This window comes from Kryptolebias marmoratus, linkage group LG16, assembly GCF_001649575.2.
Source record: "Kryptolebias marmoratus isolate JLee-2015 linkage group LG16, ASM164957v2, whole genome shotgun sequence".
NCBI lineage: Eukaryota > Metazoa > Chordata > Actinopteri > Cyprinodontiformes > Rivulidae > Kryptolebias > Kryptolebias marmoratus.
In genome coordinates, this window is record NC_051445.1 from 26134454 (window position 1) to 26156497 (window position 22044).

The following is a 22044-nucleotide window of genomic DNA, read 5'->3' on the forward strand; positions in this document are numbered from 1 at the left end:
CAACACCAGCAGATGACATGGCACCCCAAACCATCACTGACTGTGGAAACTTTACACTGGACTTCAAGCAACGTGGATGAAGTGCCTCTCTTCTTTTCCTCCAGACTCTGGGACCTTGATTTCCAAAGGAAATGCAAAATTTACCGGGTATGACTTTTCCAAATAATGAGCCTTCAGTAAGCTGTGCTCTCAGAAGATCACAAGATGAAGTTAAACTCTCTGAAAACTTGTGACTGGATTTTTCAGCTTAAATCGTTTTGTTACAAATCCAGTTCCCAGAGATCAGCTATGAGGCTCTGGAGGGAACAGGGCACCACAATAAGAAGAAGAATTCAAGTTATAAAATATTATAGCTTTGTGACGGTTTACAAATGTATTTGGAAAAAGATGCACTTGGAGAGCACAAACCTCCGCCAAGGTGTTAAAGAATAGTCGGATCCTGATTTTGATCCGATCAACCACCAACATTTAATCACTGGTTTCTTTGTGACGACCCCAACATTTCCTGAGGATTTCATCAAAATCTGTTCATTAGTTTTTAGGTAATCTTGCGAACAGACAGACAAACTATGGAAAAAATAACCTACTTGGCAGAGATAAATATTACAATTTTACTCCTACAAAAAAACAGCATCATCCTTGCATTAAACACTACAACTTTATCTTTCTGAATATTTAAACTAACGTGTCAGTTTAACAATAAACTATATACTATACATTATTAAACAGTCTGAATATCATTTACCTTGAGTAAAATATTAATAATGTTTACTACTTTTTTTTTAGAAATATTAATAATTTTACTACTTAGATGTTTTTGTAATATATCAAAATTCATCAAAAATGACAAATTTAGTAATCAAATATTTTAAAATACTTGAGGAAAAATACAGTTTTAGTCAAAATATTGCAACTTAGTTGTAAAGATATTGAAGGTACAATTCCACTCGATACTTTCTTCTTATTCTACACTTCATTTCACAAATAATCCAACTTTTACTCAAAAACAAAATATACCTCAACCTGAATCCTAAAGAATGACGGACTATACCTGTAATAATAAAAATTAGAGAATTAGAGAAATTAGAATTAGAGTATTCCAAATATTCCAACATTATTATCTTCTTATTGTATAGAGGTTACTAAATGATTATCCGACAATAAAGACAAACATTTATTTTGAAAACTTTACTTTTCGTTCAAATATTCCAAAATTTATAACAAAGGTTTTGGTAGCACATAGGATTCTTGTATTATTAAACAATATGAGACGTTTTACTGGCAAATATTATGCTATTTTTAAAACAAATAGTTCAAATTTCTCTAATTTATGACCAGATTGCTGACATTTTATGACTTTCATCCTAAAGTTTTTTGGGTGATAATTTGTAAAAAATTGGCAACTTTGTTTAAAAAAACATGTCACTATGTTTTTCTAAAACATCTCAAACTGAAAGCAGTCATAAATACTGTTTACCAGTGCCATAAAACTTCACTGTTTTAGCATATTATGATGTTATTTTGTGAACCTTATCTGACCTGATATCTTAAATAAGGTTATAAATGAATGTGTCTGAATTCATGACTACTTTCTCCGCAGCTTTTCTAAATACACTGTTTTGTTTGTTTAAAAGTTTCCAATTGTTAAACTCCGACTTCTGTCCTGAAAGGAAATGAATCACTTACTTGTGACGAGCGTGACAGCTGATTTAAGCAGAACAGATGATGTTCTTAACACCAGACCATATCTAATTCATCATATAACTAATCCAGTTTACTGTAACTTAAACTGAATACAGTAGCCAGTTCTTGCCATGCTGTTAGCTCTTCTCAGAAGTGTTGAACACACAACAGGCAAGTCTGAAGGAGAGAAAAAAAAAAGCTCTGTAGTCATCAAATTGTCCGTAACAGTAAGCAACTCTTTTTTTCACTTGTGCCAGTTTTCCGGTAAAAGGCCTACGCTGAGCTGGGACAAGCAGTGCTGCTGCTTCCTGGCTCGGACTACGGGCGAGTCAGAATGATAGATGTTCCCCAGAAGTGCTAATGTGGATGGTAGCATCAGAACAGGCTGGGGACTGATGAGGCTAAATTAATTTTCCCTGAAATGAAACTCATAAATCACAGCTGACAAGGGCCACTCGGTGAGAGTTGTGCTGGGTCTGTCTTGCCAGCCTCCCTTAGAGGAGAGGCACCGAACATTTACCCCGTGGTGGTCTGGGAAATTCTCTCCCGTCAAGTCGAGAGATGAAAATGCAGCAGCCAGTCAACGCCACAAAAACCTGCACTCCTAAGAAATAACCCAATCTGCCCTGCTGAGTGCAGCTGAGCCAGGTTGATCCAAGAGTTTCTGGCTTAAAGAAGAAAACTTTTAAAGGTCTTTAGAGCAGAACACCACAAACTTGCTTTAACTCATTCACTGCGCCACGAGGACGCAACTGATGGGAAATGAAAAGAAGGTCTCAACATTTTTATCGCCTGTCACAGAAAGGCTATGTCTGTGTGTGTTTACACGTCTTGTATGTTAGCAAATTATCTCATGAACCACTGGATGTATTTCACTGAACCTTACAGAAAGAAATTTTTGGATGTACAGTTGACAGTTGAAACCAGAAGTTTACATACACTGTATAAAAACACATTTTTTTTTCACACTGTCTGATACGAAATCAGAATACATTCTTTCCGTTTTAGGTCATTTAGGATTTTCACAATTATTTCTATTTGCTAAATGCCAGAATAATGAGAGAGAGAATGTTTTAAGGCATTTTTGATTACATTTTCAAAGTCAAAAGTTTAAATACACTAAGATTACTATGCCTTTAAACAGTTTTAACGTAGTTTGGTTCTCCTCAAGTTATATTTGGTTTATCTTTAGTACGACTTCGTCTTATTTAGTGTCTCATGTTTTAGATATGTTTAGCTCTATATCTTCGATATCGTTGTGTGTGTTTTATGACTCTGTATTTTTATGTTTGCATGTTGTACAGCACTTTGTACTGCCCTGTTGCTGAAAAGTGCTATATAAATAAATTTGACTTGGACTTTATATGCAAGTACAAACAGCCATCATGCTGCTCAGGAAGGAGACAGGTTCTGTGTCCCAGAGATGAAGGTGCTTTGGTTGGAAATGTGCATATCAACCCAAGAACAAAAGCAAAAGACCTGGTGAAGATGCTGCTGAAGCTAGTAAGAGTGTGTCGTTATCCACAGTGAAACGAGTTCTGTGTCGACATGGGCTGAAAGGCCGCTCTGGCAGGAAGAAGCCATTAATGTTTTCAAATGCACACAAGGACAAAGACCTTAATTTCTGGAGACATGTCCTGTGGTCTGACAAAACTAAAATTGAACTGTTTGGCCATAATGACCATCGTTCCGTTTGGAGGAAAAAGAGGGAAGCTTACAAGCCCGAGAACACCATCCAGACTGTGAAACATGGGGGTGGCAGCATTATGGTGTGGGGTTGTTTTGCTGCAGGAGGGACTGGTGCACTTCACAAAATAGATGACATCATGAGGAAAGAACATTGGGTGGAAATACTGAAGCAACATCTCAAGACATCAGCCAGGAAGTTAAAGCTTGGGCGCAAATGGGTCTTCCAAATAAACAATGACCTGAAGCCTACAGCCAAACTGGTTACAAAGTGGTTTAAGGATATCAGAGTCAATATTTTGACTCTGATTTCTTTTTCCCAACCACAGAAGCTATATTATAGTAAATCCAAAAATATTTCCTCTCTCTCACTCTCCCTCTTTTTTTTTTAAGATCTACTGGATTTATCTTCAATATGTGAACAGTTTTTAGAGATCGGGTTTTAATAGCATGTTTGTACTCTCTTACACCTGTAAGAGAGGAAAGTAATTTGCAAACATAATAGAGAGAGAGAGAGAGAGAGAGAGAGAGAAAACCTTTACATGAACTTTGGTATGAAATGCTGTAAATCTGACATACACTTAATACAAAGGTAAACAATTAGCACTCCAACAAATGCATTGCCAGAAACATACCTTTCCTCTACACAGAAAAGCCATTAATGTGCACCACTGCTCCTGTTTAGCCCCTCCTCCCACCACTGGAGCCCTCTCGTGGGCCAGCAGGCTGACAAAGCGGGCAGTCTGTCGAGGGCTCTCCAGGAGGCGGCCAGCACGAAGGACATGCACATAGGAACAGGCTGGTCTGTTGACGCCGTTCTCATCCTGAGGACGACACACACACACACACACACACATTACGAAAAGGTTTGAAACTACTCGCAAAACTGTAAAACCCATAAACTGGGTGAGGGCCAGCACACAAAATGATGATGTTTGAGGAGCTGTCTGGCTAGTGCATGTGAACACTTGTCTGTTCAAAGGAATGGCATGTAAAAAGACTACAAGAACTGCCTGCATGAAAAAAAGGAAAAAAAAATGTTCTTGGAATGAGAGAAAGGTTTCTTTGTTCGTCCAAAAAAGACAAACCTGGGCAAAGATCTTGACCAGTTTGGACTGGTGAGACGGTCGGATCTCCAGGAACTCTCTCCACCACTGCTTGGCATAAACCAGGAAGAGCCTCTCCTTCTCTGCCGTGCGTTGCCTCTCCAGTGATTTCTGAATGAGTAGCAAACAGTGACATCAGCTTTCATGTGTTTTTTTTCCCTTCCCAGCACTGAACTAAGATCTTTTCCAAGGAGGACGGATTCTTAACAGCAGTGATGGGTTTCTGTTGTAACAATTAACTCTTTGCTCACAAGAATTATTCTAACTCTGGAATAAAACACAGAGTTCAGCTCCAGAGATAAAAGATTAGCCTGACAGTGATACTTGAAACTTGAACAAAATTATCAAATACTTTCTTTACTTTTTTAATTTATGTGCAAAAGTGCCAACAGAAATAGCAGTGGACAAAATGTACCAACTTCTCATGTTTTTTTTTTGGTTCAGCCCATCTTTTCTATAGCCCTTCTAGCAGAGACAGACAGTCAGATCCAGTGAATCTGTTGCACTGACCTGTGTGCTGATGATGTCAGCGTTCACAGTTTCAGGAAGAGGAGGGTAGAGCTCCAGACTGACAGTCAAAACACCGGCAGGGACTTTGCACTCGCTTCCTGAAGACACACAAACTTGTCACCATAAACTCCCGCTAAGTTCTTAAAAGAAAAAAACAAACAAAATGAACATGCAAAAACTTTTGCATGTTCTTATTTACAAACAATAACTTCTATTGGCAAAAAAGTATTGCTTTTTTTTCAAGTTTAATAAAATATTTTAAATTCTAAAAGCAAATTATGGACTTTTTTTCCCCACTTCCCTGATTTGACACCTTTAGTTACTTGATAAAAGACAAACTGCTGAAAAAAAATTGAATTCACAAATATAAGACCATAGATGAAGATGTCCTGGTCTAAAACTGACAAACATAAAAAAAATAATTCCTCAAAGGTCTCTAGGCTTTATGTGTAAAAATAATTTATGAAGATTAGACTGGAGACATAAGGGCATATTTTTATTTGGTATTAAAACCAGGCCCTGCAAGTTTTAGAAATCAGCCTCTCTGTAAGTCAAAGTCTGCACTTTAATGCCACAAAATAACTATCATCTTGTTGCTGTTGGTTACTGTTTATTCTAAAGAAAAATACCCACAGTAAAGCAGCTTAAAGTGTCTGCTTTCTTGTTAGGCATCCTAGAAGAGTGGAGAACAGTATCGGTGTTCACTTTGGTACTGGAAGTTTCATTGTGATGGCTTTCTTTTCATAAAGGAGTCTATGTGTGACTACCTAAGTGATTGCCTCTAAAGTAAAACTGATTTCATCTCCTCTTTCTGTCTTTGTAAGTCATTTTTCAAAGACTAACACAGCAGCTGCATCACTGTTCCTCACCAACTCCCATCAGCTCTACAGCAAAGCAGGTCTTGCCACTGGGTGAGCTGAGGACGGTCCTCCAGTCCAGGAAGTAGGATGAGACCAGTGTTGTTTCACTGGAGGTGTCCGTCTTGATCAGCACAAAGTGGACTGGGTCACACATAGACAGCATGGTTGTAACATCTACCATCTTACTACCGTCACCTGAAATGCCAGAGATAAATTCAATGTGTTACTCTCAGTAAAGATAATTTATTAACCAGCAGTTGCATCACGAGTGACTCCAAGAGTGGTGGTTCCCTCTTACCGAGACTGTCCCTGTGGATCTCTAGGAGGAAGCCCTCCTTCAGGTCGGGTTCGCAGGCACATGGCACTGGTTTTGAGCGAAACCTCTGGTTGCGGAAGTGTAGGTAAAGTGTAAAGGTAGAGCACACCTGACCTGGTAAAGGCTCAGGCTCCTGGAGGTGCTCGAGAAACGCCTTACCCCCGAGAACTTGGAGATACAAGTACCGCCTTGATGGATCAATATTAGCTGAGAAAGGAAAGTACAAATAATGCCATCACTTCAAATTCAGTGCAATGACATATGTCATGTTTAATACACATGAGTTTGCAAGCAGCATCTCTTACTTTTCTTTAACTGAGTAATATCTTTGTCAACATAATGAGTGGCAGGCTTGGGAGTAGATTCTGGTCCCACATCTGTGGCTGTCTCCTGTCATGACATAGAAGTGACAGAATTAATCACGACTTTGGGACATTAAAAAAAAAAAAATTAGGTCTGAAACATCTGCAAAGTGCAGGGGAACCTGGGTAAAGTGGAGGTTTTTCATCACATCATCGATGATGCCCCTGCGTTGCAGAGCGTGTAAGAAGTCTGCCTCAGTCAGAGAGCGATGCCCTGAGCCTTCATCCTCCCTCACAGTCTCAGCCAGCACCTCTCGGATCTTCCCATGGATGTCCATCTGACAAGCAGAAACAACTTTTTCCCCATTTGTTTTGGCTCAGTCACAAAACAATTACACAAGAATGCGAAATTAAATAAACTGTATGTTTAAATAGAACTGAATCTGTTGCATACAAACATCCGTTCAATAAACACTGTTTAGCAAATTTATTAGTGCAAGCACCACAGTTTTAAGCAATATACTGTCTCCTATTTTGAAACAGATTGTGTTGTATCACCTATGTACTCTAATGTTTTTGTGCTATATTTGAGTAAAAACTGAGCCTGCAAACCTATACAGCGTCCCTTCGTATAAAAAACAAGCTTAGAAATGGACAATGCTTACAACATATATAGAAATAACAGTTACTGAATCTTCTTACCTTGAGCAGATGGTTGTGTATTATCTGCTTCAACTCGGAAGCTTTCTCTGGAGGTAGACACATTGGCTTCGGCAAGTTTTCAGGCCAAAACAGACAAAACGAGCTAGCAAAGGCGGACTGTTAGAAACTCTAAATAACGGCGTTTCCCCCCTTTATTGAACTATACGTAATAAATATGTGCATTTATCGTGAAACCATTTACTTATGTTGACAATCACAAACGCCAGTTTAAACTTTGGCGAAACAACAAGCGGGAGTGAGTCTATGTTGATGCCTGATCAAAAAGAGTATCAGAGAGAAAAACGTAGCTATGAGTGAAATAAACTACATTTTTGCGATGTAGTTTGTTAATAGTACAAATTTTTACTTTACTGTAATTATTTACTTTTTGTGTTGCTGAAGAACGTTTAATATGTATTCAGGATTCAAATTGGTTGCCCTCAGACGTCATGATTGGCGACTTCCTGTGAAAGGACCCAAAAATGTAGTTCAAATGAAATTTAACGTATTTAACAGACGTTATTTTCATATTTTAACTTGCGTATGACTCTCATCATAAAACGTACTTAAAAACTAGGGTATAAAATATTACAATGAAATTATTTAACTTTAAGACAGTTTAGGCATTTTTTCCTTACAAGGACTCGCGTATTTTTTTAACTAAGCAAATAAATTTTTGTACTTGCCCCTCTACACAAGTTATAACCTATCAGAAACAAAAGCAAATGACTATTGTACCCTGTACAAGGAAAACCTCTTCTTAAAAACTGAATTGGTTCCTTAAAATCAATCTGAGTACATTGATTTAATTAAATGACTGTAGCAGCACAGCAGTGAAGGGGCTGAGGATTGACCAGCTTCTTTACTGCCTCAGAATTACACACACATAAAATGTGAAGTATGTCCTTAAAAATGTAATATGGATAACAAGAACTAATAAAATGTTATGAATGAACAGGACTTCTGAGTTATATAGAAATAAGTATAAGCCATTTACACCAGTAGCCAGTTAAACAATATTTCAGGGGTCATTAAATGCAAACAACTCGCACAATAGACACTCATGCAATCATATATTCTACAGCTCATTTACTGCAGTGTACTTTTGTGGGACCCATAAGCCTTCTGTAATGATCCTGCTGGAAACTCTGGAGTACACAATTTACTAATTTACTAAGCACTTTGAGTCGCCTTGTGCTGAAAAGTGCTATGTAAATAAATGTACCTACTTACCTAATTCATTGTTAACTAGAGAACAAACAGGTTCACATGTGCTTACAATCAGTTTATGCAAATTCTAAATGATAATTTTTTTGCACACGAGTATGATGACAATGAAGTTCTGTTTTCTTCAGTAAAAGGTGCTCTGCTCCAACATCTATAAAGCACTTTCATAATATTAGTTTAGATGGTCCCTGCTAGTTGAAAAGCAATTGAGTAACGCTCTGGGTTCAAATTAAAGAGTCACACAACAACAAAAATATCAAAGGTACCAAGAGTAGTTTCATTTAGTAACATGTGTGAGTTATTCAAGAGAAAATACATTCCACAAAATGGGAGTACAAGGCTTTGTCATTAACAGCTTTTTTTAAGCTGTTATCTTCCTAAAACAAACAGCTTTGCTTTGGTTATCTCAACAACAAAACAGCAGGAAAACATGAACCCATCCAGTGGGTAAATACATGCACTAATCGGCAAGGAACTCGGCAGTTTGTATAATTTCAGTGACAACCAAAAACTCATCCTTAGAGAGAACAAAACAGAAACAGGTGAATAAGAACATTCAAGTGGAGTTTGAATTTTGGCAGGGCGACTCCATATGAAGTGTCCAGTCACACACACACACACAAAAAAGAAAAATTATATATATATCTATCTGGCCATATTTGGATGCCCTGCTTAATATGAATGGAAGAACGAGGTGATCTGGAAAACCAGTAAAAACATGCATTCATTATATTAAAACAAAAACAATCTCATAGTTGACCTCTTGGCTCGGGAGTTTTCCTACATTTCTAGTGGTAGGATGGACATCATTCAAAGTAATGTTGAAATGTAAAATGTATCAGTAAATGATAAACACACATTTGACCATTACAAACAAAGAATGAAAAAAAAAACTGTCAGGAATTGTTTTCTTTGTACTGCACCTTCAGTAATTTCTTTTAAATCAATTTTACTGTGACAGTACATTCATCAACAGTGTATAGAAAGGGGGGGGAATCATCGTGCTGGCACCAGGATCCTGAGATGTTACCATTTTTAAGATCTTACGAGAAAAATATACACACACTCATTTGATCTAGCACTCCTGCATTTTGACCTTAAGTAATAAATATCCTCAGTTATGCACATTTTACCATCTACATCTACTAAGAGAGGAAGTACCTAATCCCAGGTACCGGTGCAAAATTGGAGTCAGTTTTTAGGGACACAGAGTACTTTAATGAAAGTACATCCAGCACAACAGGCCAGCCACCAAGACTGCCCCAGCACCGACGTTACGGAGGACGGGTCTCCAGTACTGCCACTTCTCTTTCTGCTTCTCTGAGTCACTCAGTCTTTGTTTCATTTGCTGGACCTTCTGTGTGGTGCTGGCGATCCTCTCATCCCGGTGTCTTTTCCTCACGCTGAAATGTCAAATGGAGGTAAGAAATTTGTGAAAACATTAATCTTAAACAATGCAATCGCCATGGCAAAAAATGATTATGACAAAATGATAAAACAATAAGTTAGGAGTTTTTAGTCTTTAGGGGAAAGACTCCAGCATACAGATAGTACACAGACAATACATTTTTTTATTTGCTGTAAGAGTTACTGAGCTGTCACTTACTGTGCAGAGTTTTCTACCCCACAGTGATCCTGGCTGTCTGGGTCTTTTGGTGAGAGGTGGTCTTCTGTGCCGGCCTGTGGCTCCAGGCATGGTCCGTTGGGTCTGCTGTCATTTAGATGAGGTCTGGGTGGGGGTGGCGGAGGTGGCAAATCTGGCTCAAAGTCACCTCTGGACAGGCCTCTCAGAGTGTTCTGTTACAAGGGACAAAACAGAAAAAAGGGGGATTTTTTTTATTTTTACATTAAGCTGAACATTTTGCAACCAAAAGCATAATTTTAAAGCTCAACAACATTTATTGGCTCCGTTTACTCCAAATAAATTTTTTTTGTCCAAAAAAATATAAACTTTAACAAGCAGCAAGGTAAAAAAAAAAACTAATCAAAAAACAACCTCAGGCAGAGGAATACTTTAATAAAGCCTTGGAGTGATTAGCTCATTGTGATCAATCAACACACACTAAAATAAAACTAAATTTGTGTGTGATGCCCTCTAAATGGATGTGTCAAAGTGTCGAAAAGAACGCTGCTGCTAAGTTCAAACAGCTTCAACTTCTGCTCAGAGCAAACACTAAATCTGTCCTTGTGCTCAGGTCCAGCAGAAGTCTGTTCTACTGAATATGTAGAGCTGGACTTGTAATGGCAGGACTATAAACACCAGAAAAGACTGGAAAAGAGTTCTAAAAAAGACGAATATGCTAACTATTTAAAGTCAAAAAGCCAGCGACAAAAGGTTCATTTGTTAAATCTGAAAATTTTCTATTCTTGAAGAGCTTGGTGTTCAATCCAATCCAACTTTATTTATAAAGCACTTTAAAACACTAAGTGCTGTACAGAGAACATTAAAACAGTAAAAGACATAAGATGATTAGATAAAACAATAAAATCTATACAAGAGACAATAAAATGGAATTAAATATATTTAACTCTTTAGAAAGTGTTAAAAGCCAAAAAAAATAGGTTAAAAAGCAGATAATCAAGAGAACTGTCTAAGAAGGAGGGGGAGTTTGTTCAAATCTAAAAGCACAAGGATGACAGTCACCAGAGTTGGTTCATGAGACTACTGACTACAGGTCTGATGCTGCTGTTTACACCTGATAGAAACAAGTGAAAATGTATCCTGATGTCCTTTCTGTTCAAAGAAAACACGCCATGATGAAAAGTATAAATGCAGACAGTGCTTTGGAATTTGAACCCCTCTAACTGGTAGGTATATTGAGATTTTATGGGTACCAAAATCTCAAATAATAAAACATTGCTCATATCACCAGCTTTAGCAATCCTGACACAAACTAGACAGTAACAGTAAAATTGGTTTTCTTAAAACAGGATGCAGGATGGAACATGTTTTAAGGAGAAAGTATTTATCACGTTTGGTAATCTTTCTGTTTTACTTTACAACCTGGAACTTCATGGGATGTTTAATTTGATTATATAAGCAATAATTCTACAAAAAATACTTTGGATTATTTAAGTTAAAGAGGATTTTTTTTTAAATATCTAAAAATATATAAAAATGGAAATTGGTGTGTTTATGTGTTCAATAAATAAGTTCCACTTAGGAGTCAAATGATTCAAACCTGTTGTAGCAGCCCCCAGAATCAACACTAGTTCAACACCTGTAAGTAGTCCGGGCTACCACCGAGCAAGAGACATCATGAAGACCAAGGAACATCCATCCACACAGGTCAAAAGCAAAGTTGTAGAAAAGTACAGATCAGGGTTGGGTTACAAAATCAATCACCCAGAACATCCTACAGAGCTCCACTAAATCCATTAATAGGAAATTGGAAAGTTTATACCTCCACACAAATCTGCCAAGGAGGGCATTCATCATAGAAACATCCAGGAGCCCAAAAATAACCCTGAAAGAGCTGCAGCTCTTCTGCAGAGTTGGGAGGATCTGTCCTTAGGACCACTAGAAGCTGCTCGGAGCTGGACTTCAGGAAAAAGTCACGGCTTTAATGAAAAATGTTAGACTGTTTGGAATTTCTTTCCAAAACGTGGAAGAAAGTGCTGTGGTCAGATGAGACCAAACTCAAACGTTTTAGACCATCAAGGAAAACATCATGTCTGAGGTGAATCCACCACCTCTCATCATGCTGAGAACACCACCCCTACTGTGAAACACGGTGGTGCCAGAATCATGATGTGGGGATGTTTTTCATCAGGTGGAACTGGGAAGCTGGTCAGAGTTGAAGGAAACATGAAGCAGAGGAGCTTGTTGGAGTCTTCCAGAGATCTGAGACTGGGACGGAGGTCCACCTTCCAGCAGGACAATCAGCCTAAACTCACCGCTGAAGAAACACTCCACTGGTTTAAGGACAACCTGTCCTGGAATGGTTCGGTCAAAGTCCAGACCTTAATCCATCTGAGAATAATATTTTACAATATTGGACACAAGCAGCACCCATCCAACCCGAAGGAGCAGTTTGGTCACAAAGAATGGTCAAAAACGTCAGTGTGTAGATGGACTGAGGTCATGGAGACAGACCTGAAGACACTTGATGCTGGAACTGTTTAAAAAGGAGGCTCTACACAAGATTGAGTTTTGGGCTCACACCATTTTTCAGTTTTAACCGCTTTATATTTTTTATTATTTACACCCCCCCCAATAAAACTGAAAGCTTGAAATAGCAGCGTTGCTTTTGTCCTTTGAGCTGCATCATTTTCTCTAGTATGTTTGAAAAGATGAGAGGATCTGCTTTGTCTTGTACTGCCCTAAAATGAGCCTTTCTCGCTTAGAATTCCTCAAAGGAACAAATATGGCTGCCACATTTCCTGCCAAAGTTACAGCCATTTTGCTTAAACCTCGAAAATAACATTATCTCACACAACCTGTCAGCACTTAGAGCAGGGGTGTCAAACCCAGTGACGCAAGGGGGCCAAAATTAAAAATTTGGTCCTAGCCAAGGGCCGATCACGATCAATATTCATTAAAAATTACATAAATTAACCCTAGTTTTAGATGTATTATGTCAAATCATCCATATAGAAAAATCAATGAGCTTTTCCCAGTTACAGATTATACAGAATTTAGAGCAAACATACTTTAATGAACACAGACAAATAGATCAAACTTCAAAAAGCTCATCATTAGCAGTCATTTCTTACATCTCACTCAGCTTTTAAATGATTTTTTAACATTAAAACAGATTTTTAAAAAAGCCATCAACAAAAACCTGATCATACAGAAATTAAAACTATATATTGTTGGCTTTTAAGTCACTGTCAAGAGGAAACTTCACTAATTAGGCTCAGTTTAGAATCAGAGACTCGATCTGTCCCAGACTAGAGGGCCGGACCTAATGAAATGTAAACGTTATCTTGGGGGCCGGATGAAATGTTACAGAGAGCCGGATCTGGCCCGCGGGCCTTGATTTTGACACGTGTGACTTAGAGTATATGCTGTGAATGGCTATCAGCTATTACCGAAGAATATGTTAGCTCAATATATATCGTTATTTTTGTGTAAAGTAAAGTTGATTAGCTATGGGGCCATCTTGAATTGGATTGATGCCAAACGTAAATACCCTGTAGATGTACATCCAATAATTACTTTTTGAGAGTTTCATCAAAATCTTCCCAGTGGTTTATTACCTATTTAGCTAATAAACAAACACATTGACTCCAAAAGTTGTCAAAGTTTTAAGCAAAGATGCTGCACAATTTGTTGCGCTCAAAATATGCATTTGTGATAATGCTCGGCTACTACTACACCAAATTTGAGCTTAATGTTTGTAAAATTGGCTTAGTTATGGTCACTTTGTGCTTTCTAGAGTCAGTTGGCTGTGGCAGCCATCTTGACTTGGGTTTAGTGTAAAAGTTAATGAGCTGTAGATGTCAACCTACTGATTACTTTTAGAAAGTCTCTTTAAAATCTTAATTCCAGAAGTTTAAGGCAACATTTGAAGCAGATCTCACCGAATCACTTGGTGCTCAGAATATATGTCCAAGACTCCACTGGCTGAATTACAGCCAATTTTGTACTTGCTATATGCGTTTTACTGTGGCAGCCATCTTGAATTTGGTAGACTCCAAAGGTTAACCAGTTGTAGATGTACATTTTATAATTACTTTCTAAAAATCCATTCAGTGAATTATCAGATATTTTGCTAAGAGACACACAAATAAACACAGATAACCCAGCCCTTTCACCTTTTGGCAGCGGGTGATAACTAAGCTTTGGTTTCTGCCTGCCTCTGAAGATTTCCATCCAAACCCAAACTAAGTTTTGAGAAACTGAGCATCAGCCTGTAATTTCTAGCCATGCACCCCAGCTACCTGTGGTTCTGAGTTGTCTGTCAGAATGAGCCTGGCTCCCTCGATGATGGCCATGTAAGAGAAGCGCAGCTGGTCCGCGGTCTGGATCAGGCCCATGCGATATTCCCTCATGCCTATTAGCACCTTCTGTATGTCCACTGACGACGGGCTCCTCCTCTTGTCCATCTAAGAAACAGATTTACATGTTTAGAAAACACAAATGGTAAGATGGCACAGATTAGTCAGTGTTTTCACTTCATATTGAGTCACAGATTGCCTAACAGGATATGACACGCCGTGTTTCTTCAGGCCACGGTGTTACAGCGTTGCGTAACACGGCATTCCTGGTGTAAAAGGGTCATCAGGAGTTAAAGCAATGCAAACGTGGCTAACCTGTATGCTTTGAACTGCAGAGTGTAGGTAGGTAAGATTTAACTAACAAAAGCAAATTCATCTGATGACCTGAAGGCTATTAAACCTGAATGGTGCGAGGAAGTATGAGATCCTCTTGTAAAGAAAAAGACTCCACCCACATGAAATAACTGAGACCAGAAAGGAAAAACTAAATGTCACTATTCAGGTTGGAACTGATGACTAATGTGCTCAGGGAAGTCATCTTCCACCAGTGGAAATTGTTTCCTGGATGTTGGTACTTGATATGAAATCAAGCCGCAAAGATGCAGATAACCAACTGATTACATTCTGGCTTCACCCCGACAAGATTGTCCAAAAGTTTAAAACGTCCCAAAAATATTAAATGTCTTTTTTTAATGGCAGGAGTAGAAGGTAAAATTTACTTTTAGATGCAATGCAGTCATGCAAGATTCTGAATAAATTTTCAATGACAAAAATTGATTTTGTTAACTGAAAGAGAAATAACAGAGCAGCTGCTGTGGCGTGCTGTTTGTCCTATGAGAGTTACCATAGCTTCTTGTAGCAGAAACATGTTGCAGTAAACCCACATTTTCACATCTTTTTCATTGTTTCACTGAACCCTGAAGAATGTGTCTGTCATAAGTGAAGTTTTATAACATGTCTGTCTTCAGTAATGCCTTTGAAATGTTTTGATTTGTGTATAAATTTCCAGTGATAAACACAACTGTGTTAACTTTTTGTTTTTAATGTTAAGTTAGATTTAAAATACAAATAGTTGGTCAGCAGCCTGTGATTAGTTTTTTTTTCCATGTTATTGTGCACTTTTTATTAAGCATGACAATACATATATGTAAATCAGTGTTTATTTGTGTAACATAAGTCATTTCAATTTCAAGCCAAAATGAATGGATAATGGTTTTGCATTGTAACGCACTGAATCATAATCTAATCAAATTGTTAGAAAACAAAAATGGCTATAATTCAGCCAATTTTACTAAAATTGAGCTAAAACCTGATGTGGTAGTTGCTCAGAGTCATTCACAACATTCACTCTGAGTGCAGCAACTCCTAATATTGCATGAGATTGTGCACATCGTTTTTTTTTTTTTTACCAAGGTTTGACCAAAATCACTACAACTTGTGTTAGAATAAGATGATCTCAGTCTAAAACGCAGGAAACTCATGACATTAAGGGTGCTGCGTGATATGCATTTCTTCAAGGCATGCTAGGCCCTTCATTTCCTGAAGTTTTGACTTACACATTGTTTTACATTATTAATATCATAATAGGCCACTGAGATTCAAAATCTTTTTTACAAGGAAGTCCTGGCTGAGACAGAACTGTAATTGTTCCACAGCAGCATTAAAAGAGACGACACGTGAGGGGGGGAGTTAGGAATCTTCCCTGAAACATGGGATAAGTTTCCAGGTAATCACTTGCATTCATCTTTTGTGCCTCACAGCACAAACTAAACGCAGCATGCAAGGATGGTTAAAAGAGAGAAAAAAAAATCCAACATGCCACAACTTCTCGCTGTTGTTATAACCACACTCTAATATAATCTTAGCATGAACCTCTCATCCTACTTTTAAGCCAAAACACAAAACTCTAAAGAAAGGTTTTACCTCTTTGAACAACTTTTCTGTTTAACTCTGCATTTAATGACAGTAACAGCCCTCCCCTCTCATACCAGGACCAGACAGGTGTCCACCAAGGCAAAGGTCCCGGAGCGTCCGATTCCAGCGCTGCAGTGCACCACCGAGGGCCCGTGTTGTGGGCCCAGAGAGCCAGACTCCCGAACCTTGAAGAGGAAGTTGAGGAAGGAGGCAGGAGATTCTGGCACCCCAAAGTCAGGCCACGTGGTGTAGTGAAAGTGGTAGATCTCTCTCGACTCTCCTGTCTAAAACAAATATGGAGACATGAGCCATGACTGAAGCACTGTGTGAACACAGTTCAGCATTACAGGCCTGAGGGCTGTACTACAAAGCAACAAAACCAAAAACTCCACTCTGAGGTAACAGGTACTATGAGGGTGGTTTTGATCTTTGTTAACTCAGGCTTTGCTTTAAGGCTATGTACACATTTACACAAGAAAGGTTTAATGCTTCATTTGAGGCTTCTTCTGCACAAAATAAACAAATCGCCCTGACGTTTTGTTCAAAAGAATAGCAGGCTGCATAAATCAAAGAGGTTTGAACTTTTTTGATATAAAACAGAAGAAAAACACTGCTGTTGTGGTTAGGAGAAGAGAGGACTGCTGCTGAAAATAAGTACCGTAAATAAATGCATTCTAGTCATTTAGGTCATATCAGCTAAAACAAAACTTTTTGTTTTAAAGCGCATTTACTCTATGACCGAAATGTTAATTCGGCCGCAATTCTGCCATGTAACGTGCAAATCATGTCAAGTAAGGTTTAATAAGTAAAGTTTGCTTTTTATAATCACTTTTCACAGATATTCCAAAATAATACAATAAAACAGTACATAGATAGCAAACAATAAAGATATAACAAACAGGCAAATTAAAAAAATAAAGCTAGCTCACTAAAAGCTTATCTGAATAAAAACATGACCAAATTAAAAACGAATTTATATCCAGAAGGTTATAAATTAAATAATGACTACTGACATTAACAATTACTTCCACTGAACTACACTTTTGAAACAAAGACAGGCAGGTTTGGACAGGTTTTTTAAGAACATTATTTATCATTTATTTAGTGACATGTGTTTTTTAGACCTGGACATTCAGGGCTGTGGATTTGGATGTCTCCCATCATGAGGAGAGCTTCCATGCAGGTGTCAAAGTACAGATCTAGAGTTTACAGAAACTAAATTGAGAAGGATTTCTGACGGGTTTGAGATGTCTGCAACGACTCTGACTATTTTGAGGAACAAAAAAAAATAAATTGTTGCACAAATTGTATGAAAACGACACGGTTTGAGAGCCCCCGCAAACAATCTTGTTCTTACTGATGGTCAAAAGCAAAAAACCCTGCTTAGGTTATGACTTCAGCCCCTGTTGCCATGGAGATCAAGCCACCTTTGTGATACTGACAACTTTGACTTTCTGCACAACAAAACCGTCTAAGTTGGTAATGTTGCTCTGTAGTATAAGTCCTGATCTGATGCTTGGAAAACAAAGAACTTCCACTGAAACAAAGATGCAGACAAACTGCTTAGGAAATGTTAAATTAACTGAGGAAATGAAACAATGACTTTACTTTCTTGCAAAGTACTGACCTGCCCTTAGTTAAACACGTAACTCTTTACAACATTGTAGTCCGTGACTTAGAAATAAATAATATGATTGTGAGACAGGTTTCCTTTCTATGCTCACCTTTGTGTTCTCGAGGTCCAACACTCTGATGGTATAATGGGATTGGTCCTCCTCTGAAAGCAGTCTCACAACAAAGCCCGTGTCTGTGAATGACATCTGCAGCTCCTCTGACGTGGGCCAGTACTGTGCACACTTTTCCTGTTCAGATAAAGAAGAATTCACTCAGTCTTGCACAGGAGGATGTGTGCAGCAGTGTTGTGAGAGGTGTGACCGTAAGGACACGTGTATCGGGTACACAACTCAGGGAGTGTACATAATATTTATTAGTCATTTCATAATCTTCCTGGAATCTTGCTTTATCACGGGTAATGACAAATGAGAAGGAAGATGATATGTTCAGTCATGGTTAAAAAAAGTGTATCTGCTTCATTTCTGATGCTTTATGTATCAATAAATGATAATGTGTTATTTTTTAGTTTTAAAACCCCAAATATAGTGGAAAATATCTTTGCTGACTCTTAATGTTTTTCTTTAAAGGTAAGTAGCATTCAGCTAATCAAATTCATTGGTTCATCGATCATCAGTAGGTGTGAAAACTTCTATGAAACATGTTTTCACAGTTGACTGCTCTGGAGGATTTGATTGTTTGTTAACAGGAAGAGGAGGACAGGAAGAAATAATGAGCTCAGAGAAAAAAGCTTTTACTGCTCATCAATCTGTGAAGGTAATAAAAGGATGTTTGCAAGCAATTTAGAGTCCACCAAAAAATATTCACAAGTAAAAACGAATGCAAAGGTAGCTGCCAACCTTTCAATGAGCGTATGTTTGCACAAGTTCATAACAAGCTCAAAGAAAAACAAAACAAAACCAGAAAGATCTCCATCTCAGACTCTACAGGCCTGAGTAAGTTTGTTAAATGTTGAAGTTCAAGAAAAGACAATTGGAAAAGACCAGACAAGTATGACTTGTTTGGAAGGGTTGCCAGAAGAAAGCTGACTGGTAACAACCCACAAGAGGTTTGGCCTTCAGGCAAAGAGAGTGCTGTTTGGTGAAAACCAAACAGTATAATAGCGTCTCACACTAAATTCATGATGGTGGGAGGTAGTTGGTTTGGACCTGTTTAATGGTAAATGGTCTGTGCTTTTATAGCACATTTTTAGCCAACCAGGCAACTCATTAAAGTGCTTTACATCACAATCTGTGCCCTCATTTACCATCCAGACACATTCATACAGCACATCTTCACAAAGCCAATATGAGAAAAAAAAATCACTCTATAGAGTCTAACCTTTGCTTTAGATTGCATTCATACACCAATGGGGCACATCAGAGATAATGAGGGGTTCAATGTCTTGCCCAGTGACACTTCAACATGTGACTGCAGACCTGTTGCACTCACTGAGTTGATCAAAGTACTCAAAGGTCAAATGTGGGGCCACCTGTCTGAGAACTGGAGCTCGACTGAAACTAGGTCATACAACAGGAACATAACTCCAAGTATAGCTCCAAATCTACAAAGGAATGGCTGAAAAAAAGAAGAAAGAATCAAAGTGCTGCAATGGCGACTTTGAAAAGTTCCAAGAAGAGATGGTTTAAAAGATCCTTCATATGCGGAAAAATAGGAGACTGATAAGGTCACACAGAAGATAATTTCTTCAAGTTACTGCAGCTGGAACTTAGTTCTTCACAACAATGACTTGTAAAACAATGTTTTACCTTCATTTTAAAAAGCAGATGTATTTTTTAATGTTTTGATGCCCACAGGATCAGAAATGAAAAAGTTGTGCATTCTTCTGACCATGACAGAGCTAATGATTTCTTAAAATCTTACTTGCCCTCAGGATTATCACAGTCAGCTGTGATGTGTTATTTTATATATGCATCATATGAAAAATGTTTTTTTTTCCTATTTGTTAAACTATAAAGAAAAATGAACTAATTTAATATGGAATTCCATAAAAATTTAAATTTCTAAAAAGAGACAAATTTAGTCTATGTATGCAAAATGCTTCCAGTTTAGCAGTAATATTAAAAATCAGTGATCAGCAGGCGCAGAGTTGTACTCACAGATCCTTTTTCTATCACTCTGTTAAGCATTATGACAGCTTTGGAACGTTGCTCCCAAATCATCAGCCAGAAATGACCACATGTATTCCTCAAAGGGCCCTGTCACAGTAAAGATAAGAAGCACACAAAGAAATTCAAAACAAACACAGGACTGTCTTATATGTACAATATACTGGGATGTATTCAGCTGATGTGTGCAATTATTCAGTAGCCCACATACCTGAGAAAGAATGTAAGCTCTTTCAGCGTCCGTCACTGTGACTAAACTTGCATTTATGTAGTCGTTGTCCGAGTTTTCCAGTTTTACCCGACTGTGATCGTCTAAAGCCAAAGCAGAGGCAGCAGACAAGTCATAAAAATGTCATTCTCAGTGAACAGTATTTATTAACAGCTCTCTTTGTTCGGAGACTCACATGGGCTGACATCTCTGTAGCGGTTTAAATTCCTATTCACTGGAAGTTTTGCTACTCTATACGGATGTTCCACAGCCTGGGTGCGGATTTCCTAATGCAGACAGAAAGAAGCATTAAAAGAACAAAAGTACAACACACGATGTGTACAACACAGAGGGGGAAGGTCTGTGCTGTCTGAGGAAGTTGGTTGCATCAAAGTACACAGCACAAAAAGAGATGAAAGATCTACAGTAAGCCTATTTAGGCAGGTTCACTGGAAGAACTCTGCTTTGTTCAAACGGTTGTTTAAAAAGTATTTGATAAACCATAGGCTGGTAATGCTTCCTATTATTATTTTTTTACTTTTGTTCAATGGGTGTAACCAGAAGTTGAGCAGAGTTCACATGTATAAAATTAAACTGATTCTTTTACTGACTAGAAGAAAGGGAGCAGAAAAATCCCACATTGACACTGACTCAGATTAGAATGATTTCTTGAAGGATCAAATAATCGACTTTGAATAAAGTTATAAAACAGCATCGTCTACCCACCAGCGCTGTAAACACTCTAATTTTATCACTCATGTACAGAACTAGTTCTGTTGTAATGTTTTTTGTTTTTCTTGGACCATCAACTTGACAGGGACTCCAGATTTTAAAAAAAAAAAATTAGCCTGTGTGGCTAAACCTATCACATTTGCATGATGTGCTTATTGTACTCATGCTTAATTAATGTGCATCGTCCCCCTTTAAATAACTCAAACTTGTTAGGATATCATGTAAAATTGTTCACATCTACCAACCTTGGCCACATTTAGCTTTTTTTGTCTGCTTCAGGACGAATCACGAATGTAAACACCGGTATTTTCCGCTTCTTCGAGCACTTCCCTGTAACTTCTAAAGAAGACGCAAAACACTTCCAGCTGCGGCATGTTCGTCGGTTCTCAGGAACAAGTATTACACGGTCAGAGCCATACGTAACCCTGAGCAGCAATACCGAAAGCTAAATCTGAGTGTTGGGTTGTCAAACGGAGTTGACGATAAAACACATGCGCCTTTCTCTGGAAGTCCTGGTGAGTTCTCAGGAACTGCAGCTGACGTCTGCAGGCGTCAGAGACCAGATAACCGAGCTCCGCCGAAAGGACCGCCGCTGCACGTTTTCCTGCTACGGAAGTCAGCCGCGGCTAAAGCGACGTGCCGCTCCAGTCTCACCAGTCTCCGCCAGGTGCACACGCTGCTGTCTGCTACTTCTCACGGCGCAATAAAGCTTACTAGTTAACACAACGCACTCGAGGGCAATAAAGGTAAAAGTGCCCAAACACTGCCACAGAAGTGTCTCCGGAGTTAGCTAGCTAAGTAAGTTAGCAACCGATCGTCATAGAAACACCAGAGGCCCAGTCGGTGTCCCGACTTACATTGTAAAGGTTTTGCCATTTGCCGGACGAGTCGATGTCCTCAAATTCTTGCTCCATTCTGTTTTATGTCGCGAAGCGGGAAGTCTGCTGAATGACTTCAGAGTGTCTGCAGCACCGTTCCTTCACTTACTCCCTTCTGTGAGCCATCTAAGCAGCGATGTGTGTAACCTGATGAATCCCTGCAGGGAGTCCGCCTCTCCTTCACTCTGACTCACTTCGGTTGCCAGTTAAGTTTCTGCATCAGTTTCACACGGAGAA

The 22044-nt window shown here is 38.5% G+C and overlaps 2 protein-coding genes across 2 annotated transcripts in view; both read right to left on the bottom strand.

Annotated features, from left to right (window-relative positions):
* cep76 (centrosomal protein 76) overlaps positions 1–7431 on the bottom strand; it is a 16364-nt gene extending 8933 nt beyond the window's left edge. Inside the window, exons 1-8 of the mRNA XM_017413280.3 lie at positions 7166–7431; positions 6646–6801; positions 6467–6551; positions 6144–6368; positions 5855–6040; positions 4986–5083; positions 4458–4586; positions 4005–4193 (exon numbers count right to left, since the gene is read on the bottom strand). Coding sequence (XP_017268769.1) covers positions 4005–4193; positions 4458–4586; positions 4986–5083; positions 5855–6040; positions 6144–6368; positions 6467–6551; positions 6646–6801; positions 7166–7228 — 1131 coding nt within the window. The 5' untranslated portion in view covers positions 7229–7431. The remainder of the gene's footprint in view (positions 1–4004; positions 4194–4457; positions 4587–4985; positions 5084–5854; positions 6041–6143; positions 6369–6466; positions 6552–6645; positions 6802–7165) is intronic.
* A 1217-nt stretch (positions 7432–8648) lies between these two features.
* On the bottom strand, positions 8649–21978 carry ptpn2a (protein tyrosine phosphatase non-receptor type 2a). Its single transcript, XM_017413102.3, has 9 exons — positions 21787–21978; positions 20394–20484; positions 20201–20301; positions 19981–20079; positions 17974–18111; positions 16324–16533; positions 14279–14443; positions 9999–10189; positions 8649–9795 (listed from the first exon to the last, which is right to left on the bottom strand). Exons 1-9 carry the CDS (start codon positions 21841–21843, stop codon positions 9609–9611), a joined length of 1239 nt encoding a protein of 412 aa, XP_017268591.1. The 5' UTR covers positions 21844–21978; the 3' UTR covers positions 8649–9608.
* Between the last annotated feature and the right edge of the window lie 66 nt (positions 21979–22044).